At 38.2% G+C, this 27666-nt stretch overlaps 1 protein-coding gene across 1 annotated transcript in view; it reads right to left on the bottom strand.

The window, feature by feature from the left end:
- Positions 1 to 27666, bottom strand: part of LOC125225980 (glutamate receptor-interacting protein 2) — a 106792-nt gene that overhangs the window by 27743 nt on the left and 51383 nt on the right. Inside the window, exons 2-5 of the mRNA XM_048129795.1 lie at positions 17239 to 17448; positions 15292 to 15533; positions 10238 to 10530; positions 3909 to 4078 (exon numbers count right to left, since the gene is read on the bottom strand). Coding sequence (XP_047985752.1) covers positions 3909 to 4078; positions 10238 to 10530; positions 15292 to 15533; positions 17239 to 17448 — 915 coding nt within the window. The remainder of the gene's footprint in view (positions 1 to 3908; positions 4079 to 10237; positions 10531 to 15291; positions 15534 to 17238; positions 17449 to 27666) is intronic.

Genomic DNA, 27666 nt, shown 5'->3' with positions numbered 1-27666 from the left:
TGCAGTGTGCTTACCTCCATCGGTCGACACAGCCGCGCTACCAGAACTCTACACAACAACTACAGCAGCAGACTGCTCTGCGCCCCCTCCCCGTCCTATCAGCGCGCGCGCAGCGGGCGGAGCGGCGAGCGGCGCGTTCAGTTTGCGGAGTCTAGCCGTCGCGTGAACTCCTATACGCCTGAAGAGGGGCCTCCGAATTGGCCCGAAACATGTCGCAGCAATAGCGATTAATAACGTGAGTACAACCGTATTTCAATTAATTATTTGAATATGTCTCACGGAAGTTTAACGTGTATAAGCTGAGGCTACATCGGTAACGTGATTGTATGTATATTATGTTTATGTATTTTTTAAAATTACAACTAAAAAATAAATAAATATTATAGGACCATTCTTACATAGATTGACCGAGTCCTACGCTAAGCTCAAGAAGGCTTGTGTTGTGAGTACTAAGACAACGATACATACATTCATACTAATAATATAGATGGGAAAGTGTGTGTCTGTTTGTTTGTCCATCTTTCACGGCAAAACGGAACGACGAATTAACGTCATTTTTTAAGTGGACATAGTTGAAGGGATGGGAAAAGCTAGTATAATATACAAAATAAATGGGTGCGTATCGATCGATATAACTTTTTTTGATATATTTTTAGTCGTTATAACGATCATTTTGATATAATTGTTGAATCATATAACAACAAATAATATACTAACAAATTGTATAAATCTCATTTGATATAATGATCATTTTTTCGAATAACGTTTATTCTAACATACTTTGAGTATAATGCTTATTTCCTATAATAAATAAATGGTATAACACAAACTCTTTCTAGAGCACAGTCAGAATAAAAATAATGTACAATAAATTAGATCCATCATTTACCAGAAAAGTAGATTGGGTTAGAACTGTGACTCCCCTACACACAACGTGCTGCTACCAGAAAAATAGGTTAGGTTAGGTTTGAACTGTGACCCTTAAACATATGTACTGCTATCAGAAAAAAAGGTTAGGTTAGGTTAGAACTGTGATCCCTTCAAAAAAGAATAAAATTAATTCAAGAAATATTTTACTGTTTGCAATTTATACTATACTAGTCGTATATCAATAGATAGTTATACAATATAACGGTTATTATAAATGTTATACGAAATAATGATTACACAAAATAAAAGTAGATATTTTGTGGTTATACCAAATGTTAATTATGTCAAATGAGTGATTATATCCTTTAAATATATATCAAATGTTGTTATATCAAATGTTTCTATACCAAAAAAAGTTATACCAATCATTACACACCCAAAATAAATGCCCTTACCAGGATTCGAACCAGGAACCGGCCGGCCGGCCGGGTTAGTTAGTTAGTTTTACTGTGCATTTTCCGCAAGTCGACAACCATTGTGCCTATTTATAATATTAGTAAGTATTTTAAATTTAAAATTTTAAAACGTCAAATACTTATGGTACTTAAACTGACCGGGATATAGACAGTGATTGCCTTTTTATTTTTGTCTAGCTCCCGATATCCCGACGCACGACATGCATCATAATCAATTAATCACGGAAAACAAAAAATATGTCAAGGTTGTCTTGACAATGCGCGATCTACCCTCATTCGCGCGGAGTAACACATCTATATGACTGTATGTATGTCGGAGCCTGAGAAAAACATATCTGCAATATTTTCGCCATAACAAAGTGTGACGAAAGCAAGGGAATTATGAGATGACGGACGATAGTATGGAAGAGGAAGACATGCTGCGCCGACCCCAAATGACTGGAATAAGAGCAGGCGCATGATAATAGACAATATACTCGACTCTGAACTACAGTATGGGGTCCTTCAAAAAAGGAGTGTACAAGTTTCTAATGGGTCGGCAACGCGCACGTGACACCCCTTGAGTTGCGGGCGTCCATAGGTTGCGGTGACCGCTTTCCATCAGGCGGGCCGTATACCTGTTTGCCACCGACGTGGTATATAAAAAAAAAAACTAGCTATCGCTAATACTTTGTACCGATACGATAATAAGTAAGAGCGTATGAACGGGAACTCGGGCCGTATAACTCAAAAGACTAAAGTTTTGATGTTTATAACGCGTGCCGGCCAGAGACTAATAACTTAGTAACTTTGATCGCTTGCTATAATAGTCAGCTTCATTATCATTAGGTACTAGAGTAAACTCTTTTTAATCATACGGACTCAGGGTAATAAGTGTCCAATTGCACGCAGGAGTAGAGGCAGTTACAGATTATTTTATTCCCGTGGAAGTTAAAAATGATATATTTTCAAGTATCTTTATTTTATTTTGTGGTGGCCTAGCGGTAAGAGTATCTATACGATTTTCAATCCAATGAGTCTTTCAGAACTTGTGCGGAATGTCATTTGATATTTGCCAGTCACTTTTCGGTGAAGGATAACATAGACGATGAGTTTTTTTGTAGCATTTGTATTTTAAAAACATCGAATTTATCAATTCGGAGCGTAAGAATAACAAACATGAGTCCACTCTGGCCTTACACTTCATATTTCTATTAGTAGAATAATATTACCCTTTTCCACCTTTTACAAAAAGTGGTAGTCAATTATCATAAAACAAGACGTCATTAATAAATGTCGAATAAGACCACTGATCCCACAGGACTGATTTCCATTTAAGCGACTTTTGAAAAATAACTTCCCAACTTAAAAGTCGCGAAGACGATTTGTAACAAACCCGAAGACCAATTCATTACTTCTAAAGAAATAGCCTCTGGCTAAAATTCAGACTGGAAAGAAAAACTTCTTAAACTAACGAGAACTTTTTTCTAATAAACTGAGTTTTTAAACGGAAGTTAACTTGATAATATTGATTGAAGAAAGTATTAAAAGAAAATTTTAGTAACAAGATAATACGTATGAATGTGGAAGGAAGTAACGGGAGAGGATAACTGAGGAAGAGGTGGATGGAGGGTGTGAGACATGATGTTTCACAAAAGCAAGTTAATGATGAGACGATGGGCGATAGAGATATATAACACTTTAAGTTCTCGCGCTTTGTACACATATTTAAAGTCACAAACGCGAAAAACATAATGAAGACTGACGACGACGTCATCGTCAGTCTTCCGCGACCACGGCCATAGAAAAAAGACATGTAATATCGCGTTCGAACTTTAAATATGTGATAAATATAATCATATGAACGAGAAAGACATGCTACGCCGATCCCAAGTGACTGGGATAAGAGCAAGAGACTGATGATGAACATAATATTAAGTAACATCACAAATTAACCTTGAAATTGATGCTCTGTCACGTATAGGCTTGTTAATACTTACCCCTATTAAAACTAGCCCCCTCGCTTCTATCTATTTATCTGTAACAGCCTTTAAAGCGCCCGTCTTTAGACATAGGCCTACTCTCCATTCTTCCACGACAGCCGGTCCATTACCATCTGCATCCAGTTCTCACCAGATTGTTGGCAGAAGTCATCTCTCTATCTATCTAGTTACTCTAAATAGGCAACCATCTAAGGCGGAGTCGGCATTCATTAGTGGGTTGAGAAGGAGAGGCTATCAAGGAATTACATTCCTTGCCGGTGTAAAAATCCTAGCTCGTAAAACCCAGCAACCTTCAAATCAAGGATAAATACGCACCTTCTGGGAAAGCTCCCACCATCGTAAGCCATTTGTCATTCACAGATTGTAGCCATGGACTCATTTATAGTAATATAGAGGTTAGGAATGAGGTAGGAGGAGGTTACCCAAACTGCCCAAGACCGGAGTAAATGGAGAAATATGGTTCGAGCCTTACACCCCAGCAGAGGGTAACAGGAAGTAAAGAAGAAGATAGTAATATACATTCCAGACCAGGTAGATGCAGAAACGTCATTTTCCAAAGTTAAGAAAGAGAGGAACTCACCTCTAGTATATCCTCCATGAGCTATATGCCTTGGCGCGACATGTAGTCTGGTCACCCCGTGTTCGCAATTTTCCAGGTAGCACATGACCTCTTCAGCTGTATAGTTGTTCCCATCGATCACGTGATCATCGAAGGCTAGGATCTGATCGCCAGGATGAAGGGCACCACATCTGAAATATAAGAGAAGTAAGGTTATGATGAAATTAACCGGGAAGAGGGTAATCTAGGGGGAGTGGAAGACCAGTATGGCCACTCCCGCTTCCCGCTGAAATTGCCGCCCACCCACTCTTGGTTACCTCACAGTTACCGCCTGTCAAAAACGCGATAAGTCGACCTGTCATAGATATCTCACTCGTACAAGCAGGTACGCGTTCACACTACACTACACGTCACGAGCTTAGACTGTGTGCATAGGAACGCAGCACTTTCATCAGCAGCTTTTTTTTCAGCTTTTTCTTTTTCTGTAGACTACTTATAAAAAAAAAATTGATCGCCATTGTCCGAGGCGTGTCAGTAGTGAAACAGCCAGAGATATAGGAGGGAAGGAGATCGGAGATCATGGGACATTCCGGTCGTTTTGAATTGAATACGCCTGTCGCATGTTCTAGAACCCACACACACTTGTAGATGGACGCTTTTATTTGACTATTGCGAAATACATGCGCATCATTAACCCCCGACGCAAAAACGACGGGGTGTTATAAGTTTGACGTGTATGTCTATCTGTCTGTTTGTCTGTCTGTGTGTGTGTCTGTCTGTGGCATCGTAGCTCCCGAACGGATGAACCGATTTAGATTAAGTTTTTTTTTGTCTGAAAGCTGAGTTAGTCGGGAGTGTTCTTAGTCATGTTTCATGAAAATCGGTCCACTATGTCGCGGTCGGGGGATTTTTCAAAATTTTAATTTTGTGTAATATTTTGTGTAATTTTGTGTAACATAGTAGACCGATTTTCATGAAACATGGCTCAGAACACTTCCGATTTACTCAGCTTTCAGACAAAACAACTAAATTCAAATCAGTTCATCCGTTCGGGCGCTACGATGCCACAGACAGACACACACACAGACAGACAGACAAACAGCAGACAGACATACACACAGACAGACACGTCAAACTTATAACACCCCGTCGTTTTTGCGTCGGGGGCTAAAAAGATTGAAAGACATAAGAATATCGAATAAATCAAGTCCAACAAGTTCTATAAATAAAAAACTTCAACTGTAATACAACTCGATATTACATTTAAAAGATTTGTAAGACTGTCCGGAAGCAATGAAGAACTTTGTTATAAAAGGCTTTGCTCTTGATTAATAGCTCTTGCAAAGAAGCTTTTTCGAAGCCGATGTAGCTTGTTAAAGCGTGATCGGAAGTATGCAGGATGAGAATAGCAAGGGGCCCGTTTTTAGGGTTCCGTAGTCAACTAGGAACCCTTATAGTTTCGCCATGTCTGTCTGTCTGTCTGTCCGTCCGTCCGTCTGTCCGTCCGTCCGTCCGTCCGTCCGTCCGTCCGTCCGTCCGTCCGTCCGTCCGTCCGCCCGTCCGCGGATAATCTCAGTAACCGTTAGCACTAGAAAGCTGAAATTTGGTACTAATATGTATATCAATCACGCCGACAAAGTGGTCAAATAAAACACACAGTCATATAAAGTGAGGACTGATTTTTTTTTCATTCCAACCCCAACGTGTGATATATTGTTGGATAGGTATTTAAAAATGAATAAGGGTTTCCTAAGATCGTTTTTTGATAATATTAATATTTTTGGAAATAATTTCTCCTAAAGGAAAAAAGTGCGTCCCCCCCCCCTCTAACTTTTGAACCATATGTTTAAAAAATATGAAAAAAATCACAAAAGTAGAACTTTATACAAACTTTCTAGGAAAATTATTTTGAACTTGATAGGTTCAGTAGTTTTTGAGAAAAATACGGAAAACTAAGAACCCTACACTGAGCGTGGCCCGACACGCTCTTGGCCGGTTTTTTATATTTAATGTTAGAGAATGAATATCGGAATTTACAACGTGTAAAGCTAATACGGGCGAAGTTCTTAGCGGTGGTTAGTATAATTTAAATAAAAAATTGTCCATACAAGATATTTCGATCCGCAATGTAATGCAAACACACTCGCGTTAAACGCTAGTTGACAGTGTCATTGTCATTATAATCCTGTTTACTGTTATTACACAAATAGATAATAATACATTTTAAGAGCCTATTTCATTCCCTAAAACCAATTTATGATAATATGGATATTCATTAATTGGTTTAATATTCTGAAAGCTAATTTTGTACTCGATCTCGAGTTATATTTATAAAAAATTAAATACTAAAACATACTTTTATTGTGCCCTTTAATTTCAAGCAAAATTTACAGTCAAGGTATTAAATATAGATGCGGACGAACTGCCAAAATTATGTACACACGATTTACATTAATATTTTTTTCAGTAAAGATGGTGTTGTTTTACGCACTACTGTGAAAAGTGGATCATTATATGATAGGTCTAAACTTCACAGGGCCATACGTACCTACTGAAAAACGTCGTACGATACACGTCTTAGGTCGTGTTTTAAGTCCACTTCCTTTTGTATCGTAATGTATTATATCTTAGTTTCAAAATAAGTTATCCATTGAAGTTTACTTGTCTTGCTACTTTACACGAACAATGAGAAAATTATCGTAAATAATACTCCTTTGAACAAATAAACCTAAATAACGGACGTTTTTATGTGAGCAAGTTTTGTAATTGAAAATAATGTGTTTATAACTAAGTATACCATTTTTGAAGAAAATTCCAAAAACAATGAGTAACTTTAATACTTAATCTTCTAAATGCAGAAGTTCATGTACCGAGGTGGAATATAAATTTATGAAAATAAACTATAACTGCTATATAATAAATGTTTTTTTTTGGCACACATTGTGTTACATATCAAATGAAAGAGCTTTTTATAAATTTCTAAAATATTTTTTTAAATAATTTTTAGTAAAGTAATTTTCAAGTGATTTAAGAAAATAGGCAAAAAATGACCATTCCCTCCCTTATCTCCGAAACTACTAAGCGTAAAATTTTCAAAAAAATACACGAGATTCTTTTCAATCTATAGACTTCAGGAAAACCTATTAGAAATCTACAGTAAAGCGTAAGTCGGACTTAAAAGAAAAAAAACTCAAATTATGAATTTCACTCACTGCCGCTGCAAGGAGTTACCAAATCTCTTGAAATTGTGTGAGCGCGTTTGAATATTACATATAAACTCATTTCTGTTTCGTTTTGTTCAAAATATCGATTATTCGCAAAAATGACTAAGAATGAAGGTTAGCTGGAAGAGATCCCTTATAGGGATAAGCTCGCCTTTGTATCTCTATTCCTACAAATTGTATGTACTCGTAAACTGTTGTACACAATAAAGTGATTACTACTACTACTATGACTTAAGTTCCTACTAAACAGGTCGAGGCGCTTAAGCCCTTCTTGTAGTGTGCGGAACCCTTGCAACGCGAGTACAACTCGCACTTGGCCGGTTTTTTTTTTATTGCATTGAACCAGAATTTAAGCCTTTTGTAGACATTCTTTTGCAAAAAGGCTGACCTACAACCTGAAAGGGTGTAAATTAGTTGAACAAACAAAAAAATATCAATTATAGACTGAACTATAAACCCAGAGTCTTAAAATGCGCTGTATATTATATCGTGCATTATACATTGGAGAAGCAAAACTATACGAACCATTTGCAAAACTGACACAGAAGGTTGTAAAAATACAAAAAGTTGATTCAACCAAAAATATTGAATTCTGAATTTGGTCACGTTAACAGTGCCAGCCTGTACGTCGAATAGTTCCCCGCGGCAATAGTCACAGGCTGATTGAGAATATTGAGATGAGCGATTCGCCCTCTGATGAGATGTTACGGAAATCTATCAATAAGCCGAATTTGTGAAATTAGATTGGTTATATTATTAGTTATGTAACTTAGTTTTCAGTTTCGATATATTTGTTTATACCAAAGATAATGAAACTAATAGTTTCACTAGACTTATTTGACTTAAGATATTAGAAAAGAAAAAGTAATAATTGTGTATACGGTGTATGTATACCTTACCTACCTTGCCTTACCTAAGGTGGCGTTGTATAAGCCTACGTTTACAGTTAAACAATTCAATATGAGCCGAATAAAAGACTTAATGATCTTACATTCTATACGTACTAAACTAATCCTGTGTCGAGTGTCAGTGTACTCTGACCAGGGGCCCGTTTCTCGAAAGGTACAAGCCTTGTATTACAAGTGCGCGAACTGTCAAATCGTATGGGTTGTCATGGAAACACACTTGTAATACAAGGCTTGTACCTTTCGAGAAATGGGCCCCTGGTACAAAATTTACTTTAAAATGTGAGTGTGCACGGGAAAATGTCCCACTTTGTCGATTGCTATAAAGCCGCTTTGTCAGTTTATTCATATAAAGATACAAGTAAATCTCGCCTTAATGCGGTGTACAATATACCAAACCATAAATACGCAGCGCCATCTAGTAGGTGGAAGTTGAGTTATTAGTACCAAAGACATATGTAATTCCGTAAAAACGGACAAAGTCTAAGAAAAAAACGTACCTTAAAGCCCTAGAGAAAAAGGTACGGTGGCCTAGATGGCGTTACACCTTTGGGGGACGTCTCGGCTAGATGGCGCTCATATTAATATTTGACAGTTTAACACATATCAAGCTAACAATATGGGCCAAATTGTCAAAACTGAGGTTCAAAAGTTTTAAGCTTGTGTCGAGAGATGACAATCTATGCACTGTGATTACACATTTTACTTTGACAGTAACTCTCTATAATACCCGATCCTCCTAGAGTAGGTACCATCAAATATTATATTTTTATTCCAAAATATTCACCAAGGTATTCTAATTTTATAATTATTTCTTTGGAATTTAATTTCGTAAGAATCTCAAAGGCGTCAATACGCGAGTTGGGTCATAAAATGTGAAAGCATGTTCAGCGATTATTCTTCCTACAAAATGTAATCAAGGTGTTATAACCTATAAAAATGAGTTTAACGACGCTTTGCTAGGAATAACTAAATTTCATATTATCTACGGTTACAAGTTACAAAGAAGAATCTTCAATTGAAATCTGGGGTGCTTGTGCATTGAAAGTGAGGCAACCATTTGTTTAAAATATTAAAATTTTGAAAAAACCCCCGACCGCGACATAGTGGACCGATTTTCATAAAACATGGCTAAGAACACTCCCGACTAACTCATCAGCTTTCAAACAAAAAAAAAACTAAATAGAGATCGGTTCATCCGTTCTGGAGTTACGATGCCACAGACAAACACACACACAGACAGACAGACAAACAGACAAACAGACAGACAGAAAGACAGACAGACAGACAGACAGACAGACAGACAGACAGACAGACAGACAGACAGACAGACACACAAACAGACAGATACGTCAAACTTATAACACCCCGTCGTTTTTGCGTCGGGGGTTAAAAACGAGAAAACATCATGAGTAGATCCCGGATGAAGTCGCTATGGGCACACCTCGGACACTGGCGATCAAATATATGAAAGAGGCGCGTTCCTAGCACACAGTCTAAGCTCGTGTAGGTGAACGCGTACCATACTTGTATGAGTAAATTATGACAGGTCGACTGTTCGCGTTTTTGACAGGCGGTAACTGTGAGGTAACCGAGAGGGGGTGGGCGGCACTTTGAAAGGGGAGCGGGAGTGGCCATACTGTACTCTTTATTATACTGTGCTATGGGATAGTTTGAAGAGTTAATTTGATATGTGGAACAAAACAATCAATTCTGTAAATAATTGTATTTAAATACAATATAATATGAACTATTAAGAATAAATATATGAATATGAAAACTATATTCGATAAAGTACCAAGAAGCGTTTGAAATGTTTGTATATCGACGAATGTTGACTATTTCTTACGTATCACGAGTAAGGTATTTTGAAATTAGATTCTGCAACTTTGCAATAAAAGTAAACTTTAACTTCATTTGGCTAGTTTTAACAAGTTAACACGAAATTTCCATATTTAGTTACAGTATTCATTATTAAGTACGTGATTATCTCCTGTTTGAACCGAAACTGTATATATTTTGTAAAATATTACGTTAGTAAGAATGCAAAGACTTTATAACCTGGCCAAAAAGAGCAAAAAATAAAAAGTGATAACACCGTAAAATCATCCCGTTTTCTATTGATTTAAAAGGGAGTACATTACTTTCAATTCCTACTTGCTTTTGACAGACCGTAGGATTTTCATTAATGAACAAAATAATACATTTATAATAAACTTACCTATCACTTATACTCGCCGGCAATATACTATCAATATAGACAGCATTACAGTTCCCAACCCTCTGATACGTGTCAGAACCGGAACTGTACACGTCATCAGAGTACCTATGGTTGGCCAGGAACAAGCCCAAATCTTCGTTGCAAGGCCTCTCTATTTCTATTAGAAGAGGCCCAGTTGCTAGCTTCACGGACTCCATTATGGAGACGTCGTATTCTATAGTCAGGCTGGTCATTTGTGGGCAGTTCTGGAGGATCTGGTGGACTTCGGAGAGGGTCTTGTTGGTCAGGGAGATCTGTGGACAAATATTTATAGTTTTAGTAAATGGTACGCATCAATATGTTCGTAAAAACCCAATGTGACAAGAATCCGAGTTGTATTTGACGCGTCGATATTAAATTTTTCGTCCTTTCGAAATTATAATTAAAAAGTTGGTTTTAATCATTGTTTTCCTTTAACATTCTTGTAGTTACAAGCTAATCTATGATTGATTTGTATAACTAATTCTTGTTTTAAATGTCTGTGGCCCACGTCCGTTGCCACTTGTTTAAATACGTAATATGTAAATAAGGCGCAAAACATAATTACAAATAGGCCTGATTTAAACGGCGTGCGAACTCGCATACGATTTGAGTTACTGCGGGCTGCTGAAGGTACATACAATTATGCACAGCCATCAAATACCGCAATGTAACAAAACTCGTATGCGAGTTCTTGTACCGTCTAAATGGGCCCACATAAAATAGAAATACATACTAACTCCCTTATTCATAAACGTTTAATAAAGACAAGCCAAAAATAGTACATTACGATACAAGTGCGTAAAAAACTCCCTTCGGTCGTGTTTTAACTTATCGCCACTCGTTTCGAACTTCCTTTTCGCACGTGTATCGTACGACGTTTTTCAGTACAGATGGCCCTCCGAAGTTTCGACCTGGCATATAATGAACCACTTCTCGCACTAGTGCGTAAAAAAAGCACCATCTGTACTGAAAAAGTCTTTTGTACATCACACCAATACATCGGAACAAAAGATTATTAGCGGCTACTTAACTTTAGTAAATTACGTTTATGAAGGGGGTAAGCGACGTATGCGTTTAGTCACTTCGACTAGGCTAGTCAGACGTTAAACCTCAAAGGTTTAGCACGCCAATGAACAGCGGGGGAATTGATATCGCCAAAGGCCTAGGACAAACGTTGTATTCCCCCCAATGTCAAGCCTCAAATACCAATACGTTACGACAATAATTTTAACAAACTAGGCTAAATCAACGTATATGCAGATATACTTTTTTTTATGCTCAGGAGTTGATCAAATCTCTAAACGCCAATCGAGATTTGAAGCTACTACTAGAAGAATTAAGCTTACATTTTACTGGTCAGGTGGATTGTACATCTATTTGTAAAAAAAATTGACAATGACAAAGTTAAAAGAAAGTGGCGGTCTTTTATTAAAACCAATATTATAATAATATGATCCATTAGCAATCGGTTGCCTATATCAGCAAATCATAATAGTTACTTAAATTAACTGCAAAAATATTTTTCCCCTCACTAGCTCGGAAACACGTGTTTTGTCCTTTAATACCAGCGGGTAAAAACGCATTTTATCCACTAGTGGGTAAAGTAATTTGACCTTGAATAAAGTCAAATTAACTGCTTTAAAATTGATAAAAGTAGGTGAATCTAGTAATAAAGATTACCACCCGTGGAACTACTGGAAGCAGTGATAAACGCATTTTTTGCGTTGTAGTTTCCTCGCTGTAGTGAGGGGAAAAGTTTTGTGTTACACTCGGGTGCAAATGTATTTTACTTCTCGCGTGTTAAAAAACTCGCAAGTTCAGGATTCTATTCTCGAACCACTCGCTTCGCTCGTGGTTCAACTATAGAATCCTTTTACTTGCTCGTTTTTCAATTGCACAATTCAATGTACTGTGTGCACTTCGTAAATGTACCTATTGAGCTGTCAACTAAGCTGAGCAGTAGTGCGTTGCCTACCAAGCGGGTTCTGGATGTAGAACCAGGGGCGGCTCACTCCGCGATTCTATCGCCGCGCTACAAGTACATGTCAGCGGCCGCGAGTTCGCGGCCCATTCATTGGCGACGACCTTCGCGCGGCGCAATAAAATTCAATGTTGGCTGCTCGCGTGCGGTCCGTTTGTTAATGTAGGTAAGAATTTAGAATGGCGGCATAATGTGAACATCAAAGGAGTGAGCCTTCTGTACTTGTACTATTATATATTCTGTGGTAGAACTTACAGTAGTAGCAATATAATATGTACTTACTGTAAACATGGATGCTATGAGTTCTTATGAAGACCGATCTAATTGACGCTAAATATAAAATGCTTTCGCAATATTGATAAATCTTTAATCAAAACTATCTCTCATAATCCATACTAATCCATACTAATATTATAAATGGAACAGTGTGCGTGTCTGTTTGTTTGTCCGTCTTTTACGGGAAAAAATAGCTACGAATTGGCGTGATTTTTTAAGTAGATATAGTTGAAGGGATGGAGAGTGACATAAGCTCCTTTTGTCTCTTTATAACCCCCCCACTTACCTTAAATGGTGGGTGGGAGATTGTATTGTTTATTCGCTGTAAATCATTGTCATAGCTAATTACAAAACTTGACATCTACTGCGAAATTGTCAACTAAATAATATTCATCAATATTAATATTATAAATAGGAAAGTGTGTGTGTCTGTTTGTTTGTCCGTCTTTCACGGCAAAACGGAGCGACGAATTCAATAAAATTATTGCACGGCTATAAAGCTGGTAAATTCCAAAATTCAATCTTGGGCCAAATTATACTATAATAATGAACAAATTCAATGCCTATCTATCTAAAATTATTAAGTAATTTACGGATCAAAATTTAATTTAGTTGTATAATTACTGTTGTTTAGCAAAATAATTGAAATTCATGTTTCATAAGTTTGGCTTCAGCAATTATATTTGTTGTATTAAAATGTGAAGCTGAGGTAAATGAAAGCTACTGCGGTTAGTATTAAAATTTCATTTTAAATATGTCTATTTAAAATTTTAATCAAGATATGAATAATTTTGGTTGAAGTGATATGAAAGGATTAATAAAATTTAGATTAGTAATTTCTTGAACCGAAAATCTTACAATGAAGATTTTATCTATAACCAAAAACATGTTTAAACTCCGTTTAGACAAAGCATCAAGCATAATGCACGGTAGACTTAATTACATAGATGGATGTACAGCTTTGGTTGACTCTCGGCTAGACGGCGCTAATATTAATATTTTATAATTTTAAGTTATATCAAGTTAAGAGTATGTGCCAAAATTTTTAAAACAGTTTTGACTTTGTCGAGTGATGGCAGTCTATAGACTGCGATGGATCGAGATACGACGCCGCACCAAGGCGTGGGACGTGGGTGAAGTCATTTCTAAACTCAAATGGAATTGGGCGGGGCATGTTGCCAGGCAGAGTGATGGCAGATGGACCAAAATGTTGACCGAATGGTGGCCGCTATCAGATGTAAGAAGGGCCTGGCATCCGTTGGCTCGTTGGGTTGACGACATTCAAAAAACTGCGGGGCACTTCTGGGTGAGATTAGCCCAGGACCGGGAAGTGGCGTACACGAAGGGAGGCCTATTCTCAGCAGTGGGCGATTAATGGCTAAAATGATGATGATGATGAGAATAGATGGTCTATGACAACTGAAAAAACGGTTTACTTTAAGAGTAACTAACAAAATATTTCAGTTTGTTAAATTTCTCTCAATCACTTTCCTATACATTTTCCATAATATTTTTCTCTTATAGATGCAACAACATGACTAAGACTCTATATGTATTACTTCTATTAGGTATATTCACCGTATCTGATAATCGATTAATACTGTCAAACTAACTAAACTGCAGTTGTTGCAGCACTTGCAGTTGAATTGAACTGCAAATGTACCATCGCTTTGTGGAATTATGTCATATGAATCACCTAAGGCACATTGGAATGGTTTGGTTTCCGGCCATAGATGGCATAACTCCCTAAGGAAGTCACTGTATATTCGATTCATTAGAGCACTTTAGACTCTCCTGCGAATTAGTTGACTGAGACACCGTCTGGTCGATTTGCTTGAAACAGGCACAACATAAGGTCGTCGAAACAGAGCAAACGGGCGCTGTATTTAAATCAAATATGATTAATATGAATCTTAACAATAACTATAACAATGTTTTCTACTCGTCGACTTTAATTTGTCAATTAGAACACCACAGACTAAACTATAAGTGCTGACTTTTCAGTGTTGGATAGTCTTTGACACTTAGTCAACTATAATATTTTATTACACTTCAGTTAAGTTAACTGAAAAAAATTCAAAAATAGAACTTCATACAAGCTCTATACTAATATATGCGATACCTGGCAAATTTTTCTGCATCTAAAACACATTTTTTTTTTTTAATCTATCGCGTTATAGACCAATCAAAAACGGTTATTACAAAGAATTGGTTGCCAGGTAATTCGATGTTGATACAACCGTGGATACAACGGTGAACGACGCTATTAACATTATTTTTAACTTGAATGATGATATTTTTCATCCATTGATGAAGATGATGTCTCATAGAAAAAGACTCGGCAAGCTTCGTGGCCTAAACATGGTACTCGACTGAAAAGCTTTGTATTATATCACGATTGTATAAAATACTATCATTAGAAACAATGAAAATATTCCAAAATAATATTTATACATTTTGATGAAAGGTTATATAAGACTATGCTTGTAAACATGGAGTGATTTTACTAATCTGAAAAGTTTATTTAGGTACATAAGTATTTTAGTAATTAACCTTAGTACAAGATTCTTGCTCCGTTCGCACTCAAAGACCCTGACATGTCTCCTGTTGCTTCTCGTTCCTTGGACTTAATACTAACAGTATTATGATTGTAATTTTGAAGGATTTTGCAAAAGAAAAATGGCTTTGGAAAGTTTAGTACAATTCTCCTCAAAGGTATTTTGAATAACATTTAAAAAAGACACATTTTCCCACCTTTGTTATGGTCTATACTTACATGGTCAACTTTGAGCAGCCGGTCTCCCGGTTTGACCCTGGACGTGTTATACGCCGCACCGCCCGGCCTCACGTGCGTCACCACCAACGGCTGCGCGTCCAGAGACCTGCTGTTCAGCACCAGGTCTGCACTCCCAGAGTTCTCGGGTAGACCTCCTCGGATGGTTATACCGAGAGAGCCGTTGATTTTCTCCATGGGCACCTCTGCTAGCTTTGTTGTGATGTATAGCGAGTTTTGCGATGCTGTGGACAATGAAAAAAATATTTATTAAGATTTGTCTTTGATGATTTTATTTGTCTGCTGACAAGACTGCTGCTTACAGAAGACCGCAGCGAAATAGCACTAGACCCAGTAGGGTCATAGTGTTGTGTTCCTGTCGGTGAGTAAGGCTGCCAGAGCTCAACGAGGGTGCGGTATGCTGCAGACGGAAGGACCTACGTACGTAACTAATTTGTTCTGTCTATTGTCCTTTGAGTCGTCGACAACCCGAACCCTCCTTAGAACTTACTTGTACACTCCAATTTGCTATGTACTTTTAACACAGCAAAAGGGAGTGTACAAGTTTCTGATGGGTTGGCAACACGCATGTGACACTATTTGAGTTTCAGGCGTCCGTAGGTTACGATGACTGTTTTCCATCAGACGGACCGTATGCTTGTTTGCCACCGACGTAGTATAAAAAAAAGGTCAGCGATGGCGTAAGCCTACGCAAGTTTGTTGGAACAGTAACAAGAGTGATTTTTGGTGATTTTTACTTCTCTCTCTTTCATTTTAAAGTCTCAACCCAATTTGTCTCCAACTCGTATCGTTTGGCCTATGGTAGGTTTAACCTTTTAAGAATTTGCTGCCATAAGGCCCAAAAGAAAAGCCGTTGCCAGACTACATAATATACAATACATATAAAGTTAACAGTGACAGTTACAGGCGTTTCTTGTGAACAGTGAAAACATATTTATCTAATCAGAACACTTGTTACATCTTCATTACTTATTTTCATTAGGTTAACTGGAAGAGATCCCTATCAGGGATAGGTTTTTTTTTATTGTAGACTGATCAGCGGTTGACCCTAGTCACACCTGATGGAAAGTGAAGACAGAGTCTAAGATGGAGCTCGCCGATTCAGTAATAGCCTTCACTCTTGATTTAAAGAGACCGAGGTCGTATTTATATATTAATGGGAGTTCGACTTTGTACTTCCTCCTTCTTCTTTCTTTTATACAGGGTGCCCGGTAATTAATGGACAACCTTTTATCCACCAAGAGGGCCACTAAACCTTAAAGTCGATTTTCTGGACCAGTATAAGGTGCCCTCTTGGTGGTTAAAAGGTTATCCATTAATTACCGGGCACCCGGTATAAAGGGTTTACTTACTCACAAAATTGTTTTTAGAGTACTTACCATAATTAGGCACATAGTATTCCACCTCCAACGACGCTCGTTCTTCCACATTGTCGAGTAACCGTAACACCTCCTCATTGGTAAGCCGAGCGGTTGAGATGCCGTTCACACTGCAGATCCTGTCGCCGGGAGCGAGCCGGTCCAATTTGTGGCCGACTGAGTATTTATGAAAAACCCTGTTTGTGACCCAAGAGCTGAGAGAGTTACTGTGACCAACTGGCTCTTTACGTGATAATCAAATCTAACAGGAGCAGCACTGTTTTAGAACACTTACCATAGTTGAGCATTGAGCATATAGTATTCCAACTCCGGTGACCATCGTTCTTCAACATTGTTGAATGGTAGTTGCCATCAGCTCAACTGACCTCGTGAGAAAACTGAAGAGACAGGGGTGTATTTGGGCACTTACCATAGTTGGGCATGTATGTACTATTACTAGTATTCCACCTCCGGTGACCCTCGTTCTTCTACATTGTCGAGTGGTAGTTGCCATCAGCTCAACTGACCTCGTGAGAAAACTGAAGAGACAGGGTTGTATTTGGGCACTTACCATAGTTGGGCATATAGTATTCCACCTCCAACGACGCTCGTTCTTCCACATTGTCGAGTAACCGCAACACCTCCTCATTGGTAAGCCGAGCGGTAGAGATGCCGTTCACACTGCAGATCCTGTCGCCGGGAGCAAGCCGGTCCGATTCGTGAGCGACCGAGTCTTTTGCGAAGCCGACTATGGACGGGACGATGCCGGGCTCGGAGCGACCTGGGGACAAACAAGACAAATTTTATTACAATTTAATACTATTAATGATTTGGAAGACCATGATACAATATAAGTTAAATATAGGGGATATAAGTGGACGCTCAAGTAGACGGTTTCTATGCCACATTAAGAAAGGGTGCCGCAGAGTGTTTGGCAGCAGCACCGGTATCCTGAGTGCGATAGCGGGCAGGCTTGATAGTCGCTATATGCAACACTGGTCGAACCTGCACCTCCCCCTGGCTAATTTTGAAAAATAACTTATGTTGTAATTAGGTACTAAGGCAACTAACATAGTGCTAGTATTTAGGTGTAATTTAATTAACCTGGTATGGATTTTGTCCGAAATAAATGATTTTATTTTATTTTTATTTTATTTATAAGTTGACGACATATAGTTTGCACAAGTGTCTCGAACACCGCAGGTGACACACTTATTTCAACTTTCACGACTCCTTTATTCCACATAATTATTTTTAAAAATCTACATAAATGCGCGGCTGTCAGAAGGTGTTGATGTAATTTCAAGCCAGTCTTCTCCGAGACCACGGGGACAACGCCGTCCCTGAAACGTTGGACGTCAGTTTAATAAATGTAGTCATACGCAATTAAGTCCCAATTTTTAAAAATAATTACTGTAGGTGACAATTGGTTAGCAGTCGCAGATCGCGAACGACATTTTGCTACTTCATCGGCTTTGTTGCTACTGATTTATTTGGTCAGTGGTCTTGATAAAATGAGTGACAGATTAGACGTCATAACTTTTTAAATCCTACTCTTTTCTGTCAGACTGTAAATTCACAGATACTTTTGACACGTTGCAAACGCCACTAATGATGCTGATTGTATTTTCAAAGGCTAATAATCAGCTAGCAATTCTAAATGTAACAATTCCCGCTTCGATAAAATAATCATTAGGTAACAATATATGAACCCAACTTGCAAATAAATAATGGATTGTACGTGGACTAGTTGGATGTGAAATTTTGATCGTTTACTGTTGTGCTGAACCCACAACTAAATTACATTGTTAATTTATGTTTGGAATCACATTATCCCGTATTCGCCACATGGTGAATTAGAAATGGAACCTGAATTTTATTTTTTAAATTGTTCCGTGCTATCCTTTTTGTATGAGATATTTTTTTTTAATGAGATAGGTATTAAACGAGCTAATGGAAGCAGTCATCGCTGTTAGGGGAGCCACTTATTCGTTGCCGACCTTTGAAATCCTTAAATACCTGCTTCTTGAAGAACTCCATGTCCTCTGCATTCGTAAGAAATACCAAATATCTGTGAGCTAACTTGAATAAAATTAAATAATTTTAGATTATGGCAAACAAAACTAATTTCGAAACTTTATGACGTCAAAGTCTATTCGACATCACCTTAGACGTAGCTTAGAACTAAATCATTTCATACCTCAAGTTCACCTAACGACTTGAACTAGAAACTTACAATGTCGTCACAATTATTACATCAACATTGTAACTTGCTAAAGGCTGTAAAATATTCCGAATTATGCTTTACGCCGGCTAATATTACTATCATCTAAATGAGCTTTCAAAGGAAAGTGCCATTTCATATTTTATGAGCCATTTCTGCACTTTTATGAAGGTAGTACTCTGTTTTATGTACGTGTTACTGGGAGTGAGAGGTCCCGCTATTTTGTTGTATGGCAAAATGTTTAGGGATACGGCGAAGGTTAGGGCCTGTTAAGCTTACAAAGTACTTTTAGGTAAGTACTTGAAAAAACGTAAACAAATAATTTGTACATTTACGTATAGTTACAATTAACATTTGTTAGTTAACCAACCTGTAAGGTTCTACTAGTTTAGTGACTTAAATTAAACCTTTTTCTGGACAAACTTTCTGTATTAATAATTAATCACTTAATTATGTGAAGAGCTAGATTTTGGACGTGGTTCGCAAGAACGGCGTTCAGAGGGAGAGAGAAAAAAACTGCCATACGCAGCAGACCATATTTATTAAGTACCCTTTACACGATAGGATTAACATATTAGGTGCGTTACTACATAACCAAATATACAACCAAGTGGATTTGGTGTTTTTAACCTTCGTTTATCGAGGTTCTTAATTCATCAGAATCATTATGGATATCATTTTATTCAGTCACCCGTTGGCTACTGCACTCTGTAATCGGTCCAGATTTATTTAAAAATGTATTTTATCATTATCACATTTTTTTCTATTTGCGATTGTTTAACATTATTTTTATTTAATTGTAATTTGAAATTTTTTAGAATTTTATTTTTCATTTGCGATTGTTTAACAAAATTTAATTTTATTTCTTGGTAATTCATCAATACAAGTGTTCTTTTTATAATGTTTCCTGCGACGTTTTAAATACTGTCATAATAAAATTGTAATGACATTTAAAATCATTTTTTCCTGAAGCGTAGCATTACCCGAAATCACCACTTACCTTATGTTGTAATAACAGAAGTAATAACATACCTATAAAGCGGTATTATGCGTTCGTAATCAATAAAACTAAGTGCCTAATTAATTGTAAGTAACGCATGCCTGGCTCTGAGTACCTAATCAGTACAGGTAACCTAGTTCCCAGGAACGGTACAGTCAGAAGCAATATCTGATAAGAGTTTCAATAGTATACCTTACAGCACAGTATAATGAAGAGTACTATCGTACAGTATGACCGCTCCCGCTCCCCGCTGAAAGTGCCGCCCACCCGCTCTCGGTCACCTCACAGTTACCGCCTGTCAAAAACGCAACCAGTCGACCTGGCGTCTCACTCATACAAGCGTGGTACGCGTTCACCTACACGAGCACCTAGACTGTGCGTAGGAACGCGCCTCTTTCATATATTTGATCTATTGTCCGAGGTTTGCCTACATCATTTCTTTTGAATATTACCGCAAACTTTAACCAGACCAAGATTTTAGTGCTAAGATTCCACACAAGTAATTATAAGTTTGATCATAACTACCAGAGCACAATTTATTAATAGTACATTACGATATTTACGATACAAGTGCGTAAAAAAGGAAGTGAAAAATATTGAGCAACAACTCGTGTCGATTTAAAACACTCCCTTCGGGCGTGTTTTAATTTATCGCCACTCGTTTCGAATATCCTTTTCGTACGTGTATCTTACGACGTTTTCTAGTACAGGGTGGCTAGCCGAATGGCACAATCGCTCACGAAACGAAGCGCTAGTAGATATCTATCTCTATCGCGCTTGCGTATTGGCGCGACAGAGCCAGCGGCGTATCGCTTTCGTTTGGCGTCGGAGAAATGCCATTCGGCTACGGGGCCTGATCTGATGGCACTCCGAAGTTTCGACCTGGCATATAATGAACCACTTCTCGCACTAGTGCGTAAATAAAATACCATTTGTACTGGAAAAAAAATATTGAGCAACAATTTTTTGCGTACACCTATATAAAGTATTGAACAAAAATAAATTACCTGCTGAATGATTTTATACGAAAAAATAATAATTGTGTTTTTTTAATGTTACTTTTTTTCATATATGACAATATGTTTATAAATATGTGGCAATATCAAAAATGCACACTGTACATAAAAAAATAGCCATAAGTCGCACTGTTGGGCAGTTTGGGCATAGGCCTTCTCTTGCGTGGGCGACGGTCGCGCGACCATCGCGCAACCGTCGCCGTCGCGTCTCATACTTCCATATCGATAAGGTTTGATTTCGTATGCGTCGCATCGCCGTCGCGCGACCATCGCGCGACCGTCGCCCACGCAAGCCACGTCGTTAGACTCAAAATTGCTCGGATTATAGTCGCCACTCTAGCCAAAAGCGGGTTGGCGTCTTCACTTACATCTTCGCAGAAATTTTTCATTTTCATTAAGTATTTTGAACGTTACAATTTTCTTATAATTCCTTGTATTTGTACAAATAAAAAAGTTACTACAATAAGTAAGTACTGAATTTGCACGTTACCTACGAAAAGTTATATTCGAATTTTATAGCATTGCGGTATTTGGTTGGTGCTGTATTTTATGTAACCTCAACAGTGTAAATAAAATCGCATGCGAGTTCGCGCGCCGTGTAAATGGGCCTTAAATCTTTTACGAATATCCTAAAATAGAACGTGATAAAATTTTAATAAGCCATAAAATCTAACCAAAGTTCAAACCGAGGCACATATAAATAAATAAATATTATAGGATTCTAATGCATTTTTATCGATCCTAGGCGGCTTATCACTTTTAGAAGGCAGGTTCACACCGACTAGGAGAGACCGGTCAACATATCTCAGTAAGTAATAAAGACAAACTTAACTTAGATAAATAAATTAATAGTTTAAAAAACACTATAAAACACGCTTTTATAAATGCACGTAAAAGCCAAAAATAAATTATGGATCCTTCAAGTTGTCTCTATTTGTGAGCTGAAGTTTAAAAACTATGTGCTTTTAATTATAATATTTGATTGTAAAAGCGTGGGGCGCTGGAACAGGAAAGACTTTTTGTATAACTTGCTGATAAATCAAATTATGCTATGTTACGGGAAGGAGGTTACACAGATTGACGCGCTAATTGGAGTTGCAGCATGACTAGTAGGTTCTACATTAAACAGTCAAATCAATTAAAAGTCAGTGTTCAAAGTAGGTACCAGTTTGTCGAACTCAGACAAAATATGCGCTAGTAGCGAGGAGAGTCGACAGTCGCCGACACTAAGAACGCCGCTTTTTTCCGGTAATCAAAGTACAAAAGGGGAAAGTGTCTACAGTGACAGGATGCAGAGTTCTTGTTCGTGGACGAGATATCTTTGGTTCTCTTTGGTAACCCTTAGGCGGCATATGTAAACGTTATGTTCTTATGCAACTTCATTCGCCAGGAAGTTCGGATTAGTATTTGTTTACAAGAAAGTCTTTCCTGTTCCAGCGCCCCACGCTTTTACAATCAAATATTATAATTAAAAGCACATAGTTTTTAAACTTCAGCTCACAAATAGAGACAACTTGAAGGATCCATAATTTATTTTTGGCTTTTACGTGCATTTATAAAAGCGTGTTTTATAGTGTTTTTTAAACTATTAATTTATTTTATACTTTTTAGTCATTAAAAATGAAATACTTTTAACATTTATACATAAATTTATTTCAAGTAGGCGGATTTTACATGCCATTTATGGCTTAACGTGTACTTATTGCTAATTGCTACTTAATAATAACTAGCGGCTACCTTCTTATTACGGTATTATCATAAAAATGTTTATACCTAGTAAGTTATCCGTAAAAGATAGACAATATAGACATGTGCCATCGCGGACTTTTTGAAGACATGAGAGAGACATACTTTCGCCATACATTGTTTTGAAGCTCTCAGCTAGTGGGATTTTGTTTGACTCGATTAGAAAATATTGTCACATTTCAACTAATTCAAACAAAATTTAAGTATTTCTTTTTTGCCGAGCCCCCTTTATTTGCTCTTAAGGGTCACAGGAAAACCATTACCCAACTTATTTTAAATACAACGTTGATCTTTCTTTATGCGGGGGGCTTCGCCCCCCGAGCCCCCCTTTGTTTACTCTTAAAGGTCACAAGAAAACGCTAACCCAACTTATTTTAAATACTACGTTAGTCTTTCTTTTATGCGGGGGGTTTCGCCCCCCGAGCCCCCCTTTTCGGTACTCTTAAGGGTAACAAGAAAACCCTAACCCAACTTATTTTAAATACAACGTTTATCTTTCTTTTATGCGGGGGCTTCGCCCCCCGAGCCCCCTTTGTTTGCTCTTAAAGGTCACAAGAAAACGCTAACCCAACTTATCTTAAATACAACGTTGATCTTTCTTTCATGCGGGTGGCTTCGCCCCCCGAGCCCCCCTTTGTTTGCTCTTAAAGGTCACAAGAAAACGCTAACCCAACTTATTTTAAATACTACGTTGATCTTTCTTTTATGCGGGGGCTTCGCCCCCCGAGCCCCCCTTTTCGTTACTGTTAAGGGTCATAAGAAAACTCTAACCCAACTTATCTTAAATACTACGTTGATCTTTCTTTCATGCGGGGGCTTCGCCCCCCGAGCCCCCCTTGTTTGCTCTGAAAGGTCACAAGACAACGCTAACCCAACTTATTTTAAATACTACGTTAATCTTTCTTTTATGCGGGGGCTTCGCCCCCCGAGCCCCCCTTTGTTTTCTCTTAAAGGTCACAAGAAAACGCTAACCCAACTTATTCTAAATACTACGTTGATCTTTCTTTCATGCGGGGGCTTCGCCCCCCGAGCCCCCCTTTTCTTTACTCTTAAGGATCACAAGAAAACCTTAACCCAACTTATTTTAAATACAACTTTGATCTTTCTTTTATGCGGGGGCTTCGCCCCCGAGCCCCCCTTTTCGTTACTCTTAAGGGTCATAAGAAAACGCTAACCCAACTTATCTTAAATACTACGTTGATCTTTCTTTCATGCGGGGGGCTTCGCCCCCCGAGCCCCCCTTTGTTTGCTCTTAAAGGTCACAAAAAACGCTAACCCAACTTATTTTAAATACTACGTTGATCTTTCTTTTATGCGGGGGGGCTTCGCCCCCCGAGCCCCCCTTTTCGTTACTCTTAAGGGTCACAAGAAAACCCTAACCCAACTTATTTTAAATACAACGTTTATCTTTCTTTTATGCGGGGGGCTTCGCCCCCGAGCCCCCTTTTCGTTACTCTTAAGGGTCATAAGAAAACCCTGACCCAACTTATTTTAAATACAACATTTATCTTTCTTTTATGCGGGGGGCTTCGCCCCCGAGCCCCCCTTTGTTTGCTCTTAAAGGTCACAAGAAAACGCTAACCCAACTTATTTTAAATACTACGTTGATCTTTCTTTTATGCGGGGGCTTCGCCCCCCGAGCCCCCTTTTCGTTACTCTTAAGGGTCATAAGAAAACACTAACCCAACTTATCTTAAATACTACGTTGATCTTTCTTTCAAGCGGGGGCTTCGCCCCCGAGCCCCCCTTTGTTTGCTCTGAAAGGTCACAAGAAAACGCTAACCCAACTTATTTTAAATACTACGTTAATCTTTCTTTTATGCGGGGGGCTTCGCCCCCCGAGCCCCCCTTTGTTTTCTCTTAAAGGTCACAAGAAAACGCTAACCCAACTTATTCTAAATACTACGTTGATCTTTCTTTCATGCGGGGGTTTCGCCCTCCGAGCCCCCCTTTTCTTTACTCTTAAGGATCACAAGAAAACCTTAACCCAACTTATTTTAAATATAACTTTGATCTTTCTTTTATGCGGGGGATTCGCCCCCCGAGCCCCCCTTTGTTTGCTCTGAAAGGTCACAAGAAAACGCTAACCCAACTTATTTTAAATACTACGTTGATCTTTCTTTTATGCGGGGGGCTTCGCCCCCGAGCCCCCCTTTTCGTTACTCTTATGGGTCACAAGAAAACGCTAACCCAACTTATCTTAAATACTACGTTGATCTTTCTTTCATGCGGGGGGCTTCGCCCCCCGAGCCCCCCTTTGTTTTCTCTTAAAGGTCACAAGAAAACGCTAACCCAACTTATTCTAAATACTACGTTGATCTTTCTTTCATGCGGGGGCTTCGCCCCCGAGCCCCCTTTTCTTTACTCTTAAGGATCACAAGAAAACCTTAACCTAACTTATTTTAAATACAACGTTGATCTTTCTTTTATGCGGGGGGCTTCGCCCCCGAGCCCCCTTTGTTTGCTCTGAAAGGTCACAAGAAAACGCTAACCCAACTTATTTTAAATACTGCGTTGATCTTTCTTTCATGCTTCCCCCCTCGACCCACTCCCCTTTTTCTGTTCTTATCTTCCGGCACCATCATCAGGCCTTGAAACCTAATCGTAGTCATAGTTCATTACAAGACTTTTCTAAGAAGCCCAAAAACAGCTATGATACGATGTTCCATCATGTAATTCCAGTTCATATCTTCCGGCTCCATCATCAGACCTTGAAACCTAATCGTAGTCAAAGTTCATTACAAGACTTTTCTAAGAAGCCCAAAAACAGCTATGATACGATGTTCCATCATGTAGTTCCAGTTCATATCTTCCGGCTCCATCATCAGACCTTGAAACCTAATCGTAGTCAAAGTTCATTACAAGACTTTTCTAAGAAACCCAAAAACAGCTATGATACGATGTTCCATCATGTAGTTCCAGTTCATATCTTTCGGCTTCATCATCAGACCTTGAAACCTAATTGTAGTCAAAGTTCATTACAAGACTTTTCTAAGAAACCCAAAAACGGCTATGATACGATGTTCCATCATGTAGTTCCAGTTCATATCTTCCGACTCCATCATCAGATCAGCTCAACACTACCATATTATTGTATTGTCATCGGAACTACATATAGCTGCCAATTTTCATTACGCTAGGACTCCTGGAAGATGGTTAAATTAGCTTCCTTAGATTCCATTACATACATAGTTACATACACGACGACCTAATAAAAGCGTGTTAAAAATTGCAGCGGCATCATGCTGAGTGAGGGTCCTATTTAGCGTTCATTGTATGTTTTGTTTGCATACCTTCTTTTTGTGTTTACTATGTTGTGACGTTAAATAAATGAATTGTATTCTATTCTCTATTCTCAAAAATGTAATTTGTATCTGACTGTAGGTACTGTACCTTTCTTCCCGTGGGTGTCGTAAAAGGCGACTGTGGGATATGGGTTAAATTGTGGCGTAGGCGAGAGGCTGGCAACCTGTCACTGCAATGTCACAGTTTCGTTTTCTGTCAACCCCTTATTTGCCAAGAGTGGCACTGATACTTTAGTAGTTTCATGTGCTCTGCCTACCCCTTCATGGGATACAGGCGTGATTGTATGTATGTATGTACTGTACAACTGACAGAACAATTACAATGACTGTACTAAGTGTACCACTTCATTACATTACCAATGCACGCGAGCATTGTCACAGCGCGCGTATGAATAGGATAGTATTTCATAAAATTTCAAATTTAGCACTTTTCGTCCATATCACTTTTCGTCCATTCAACTCCACTTAAAAATCACGACAATTCATCGCTCCGTTTTGCCGTCAAGGACGGACAAACAAACAGACACCCCAACTAACATTTTGAGGTCGTATAAACCTTTATACCTATATACGACCAAATTTTGTGGTCGTATAATACTCGACCTTTATACGACTTCGAGTAATTGTCGCTTAAAGGTCGTTAAAATAGTTTATTTCTTATGAATTCAACATACAAAGTTCTGCGTCGGTGTCGGTGTCGTTTATTATAGCAAGTGGCGAAAGACATCTTTGAAAAAATAAGGTAAGTCGCCATTTTGTTTTCAATTATCAAATATTAGGTTATGAGATAGGAGACGAGAGAGCATTTAATACCGGTAAACTATTGTGCAGCCAAATTTAGTAATTATGCTAGCCTAGGTTTATAACTAATTTTTGATGCGCCAGTAAAATTTTTAAGCATTTAATAATTATTAATGACAAATTATGAATCAATTGCCTTATACGACACTTATACGACAGGTACTCGTATTGTATAAACAGGGTGGCTAGCCGAATGTTGGCGCGACAGAGCCAGCGGCGTATCGCTTTCGTTTGGCGTCGGAGAAATGCCATTCGGCTACGGGGCCTGATCATTACGCCGTGACGAACATCACACTCGTCCCGTTTGGACCGCGTTCAAACGAGCTGTTATCAAACTGCAGCGTAAAGCTACTGCCTATTACATGTATTATCTGGCTTAACAGTGGATCGTCCCAAACTTCGTGATGCACGGGAAACCTGGTTAAGGGCCAGTTGCACCATACTGTCTGTCTCCGTATTTAGCCTTAGCATTTTTGTATGGAAATTTCCATAGACTTCTGTGGCCTATCCCACAAAACTTACAATTACAATTCTACAATTGTCACGTTACAAATTTGTCATAAAACAAGTGTGCGTACCACAAAATATACAAATTACATATTTGTACTGGAAAATTTCTACAAATATGTAAATTGTATAAAAAACCTACAATTTGTTGTATCACAAAACTTTACATATCGCACAACTCTTTTCCGGAAAACTTACAAATTTGTAGGTGACAATTGTATCATGCAACAGTAAATTGTAGAAATAGTTGTACATATTTGTAGAATTGTAGCTACAGGTTGACAATTCACCAAACGTGTGTCAATTATTCCAACGCTCGTAATTGCATTACATTATATTGAACGATTTACAATCCCAAGTTTAACGAAATGCTTAATTCAAGTGACAGTGATAGTGAAAC

The sequence above is a fragment of the Leguminivora glycinivorella genome, chromosome 5 (assembly GCF_023078275.1).
Source record: "Leguminivora glycinivorella isolate SPB_JAAS2020 chromosome 5, LegGlyc_1.1, whole genome shotgun sequence".
In the NCBI taxonomy this organism is placed as follows: Eukaryota; Metazoa; Arthropoda; class Insecta; order Lepidoptera; family Tortricidae; genus Leguminivora; species Leguminivora glycinivorella.
This window is presented reverse-complemented; position numbering and strand designations above follow the sequence as displayed.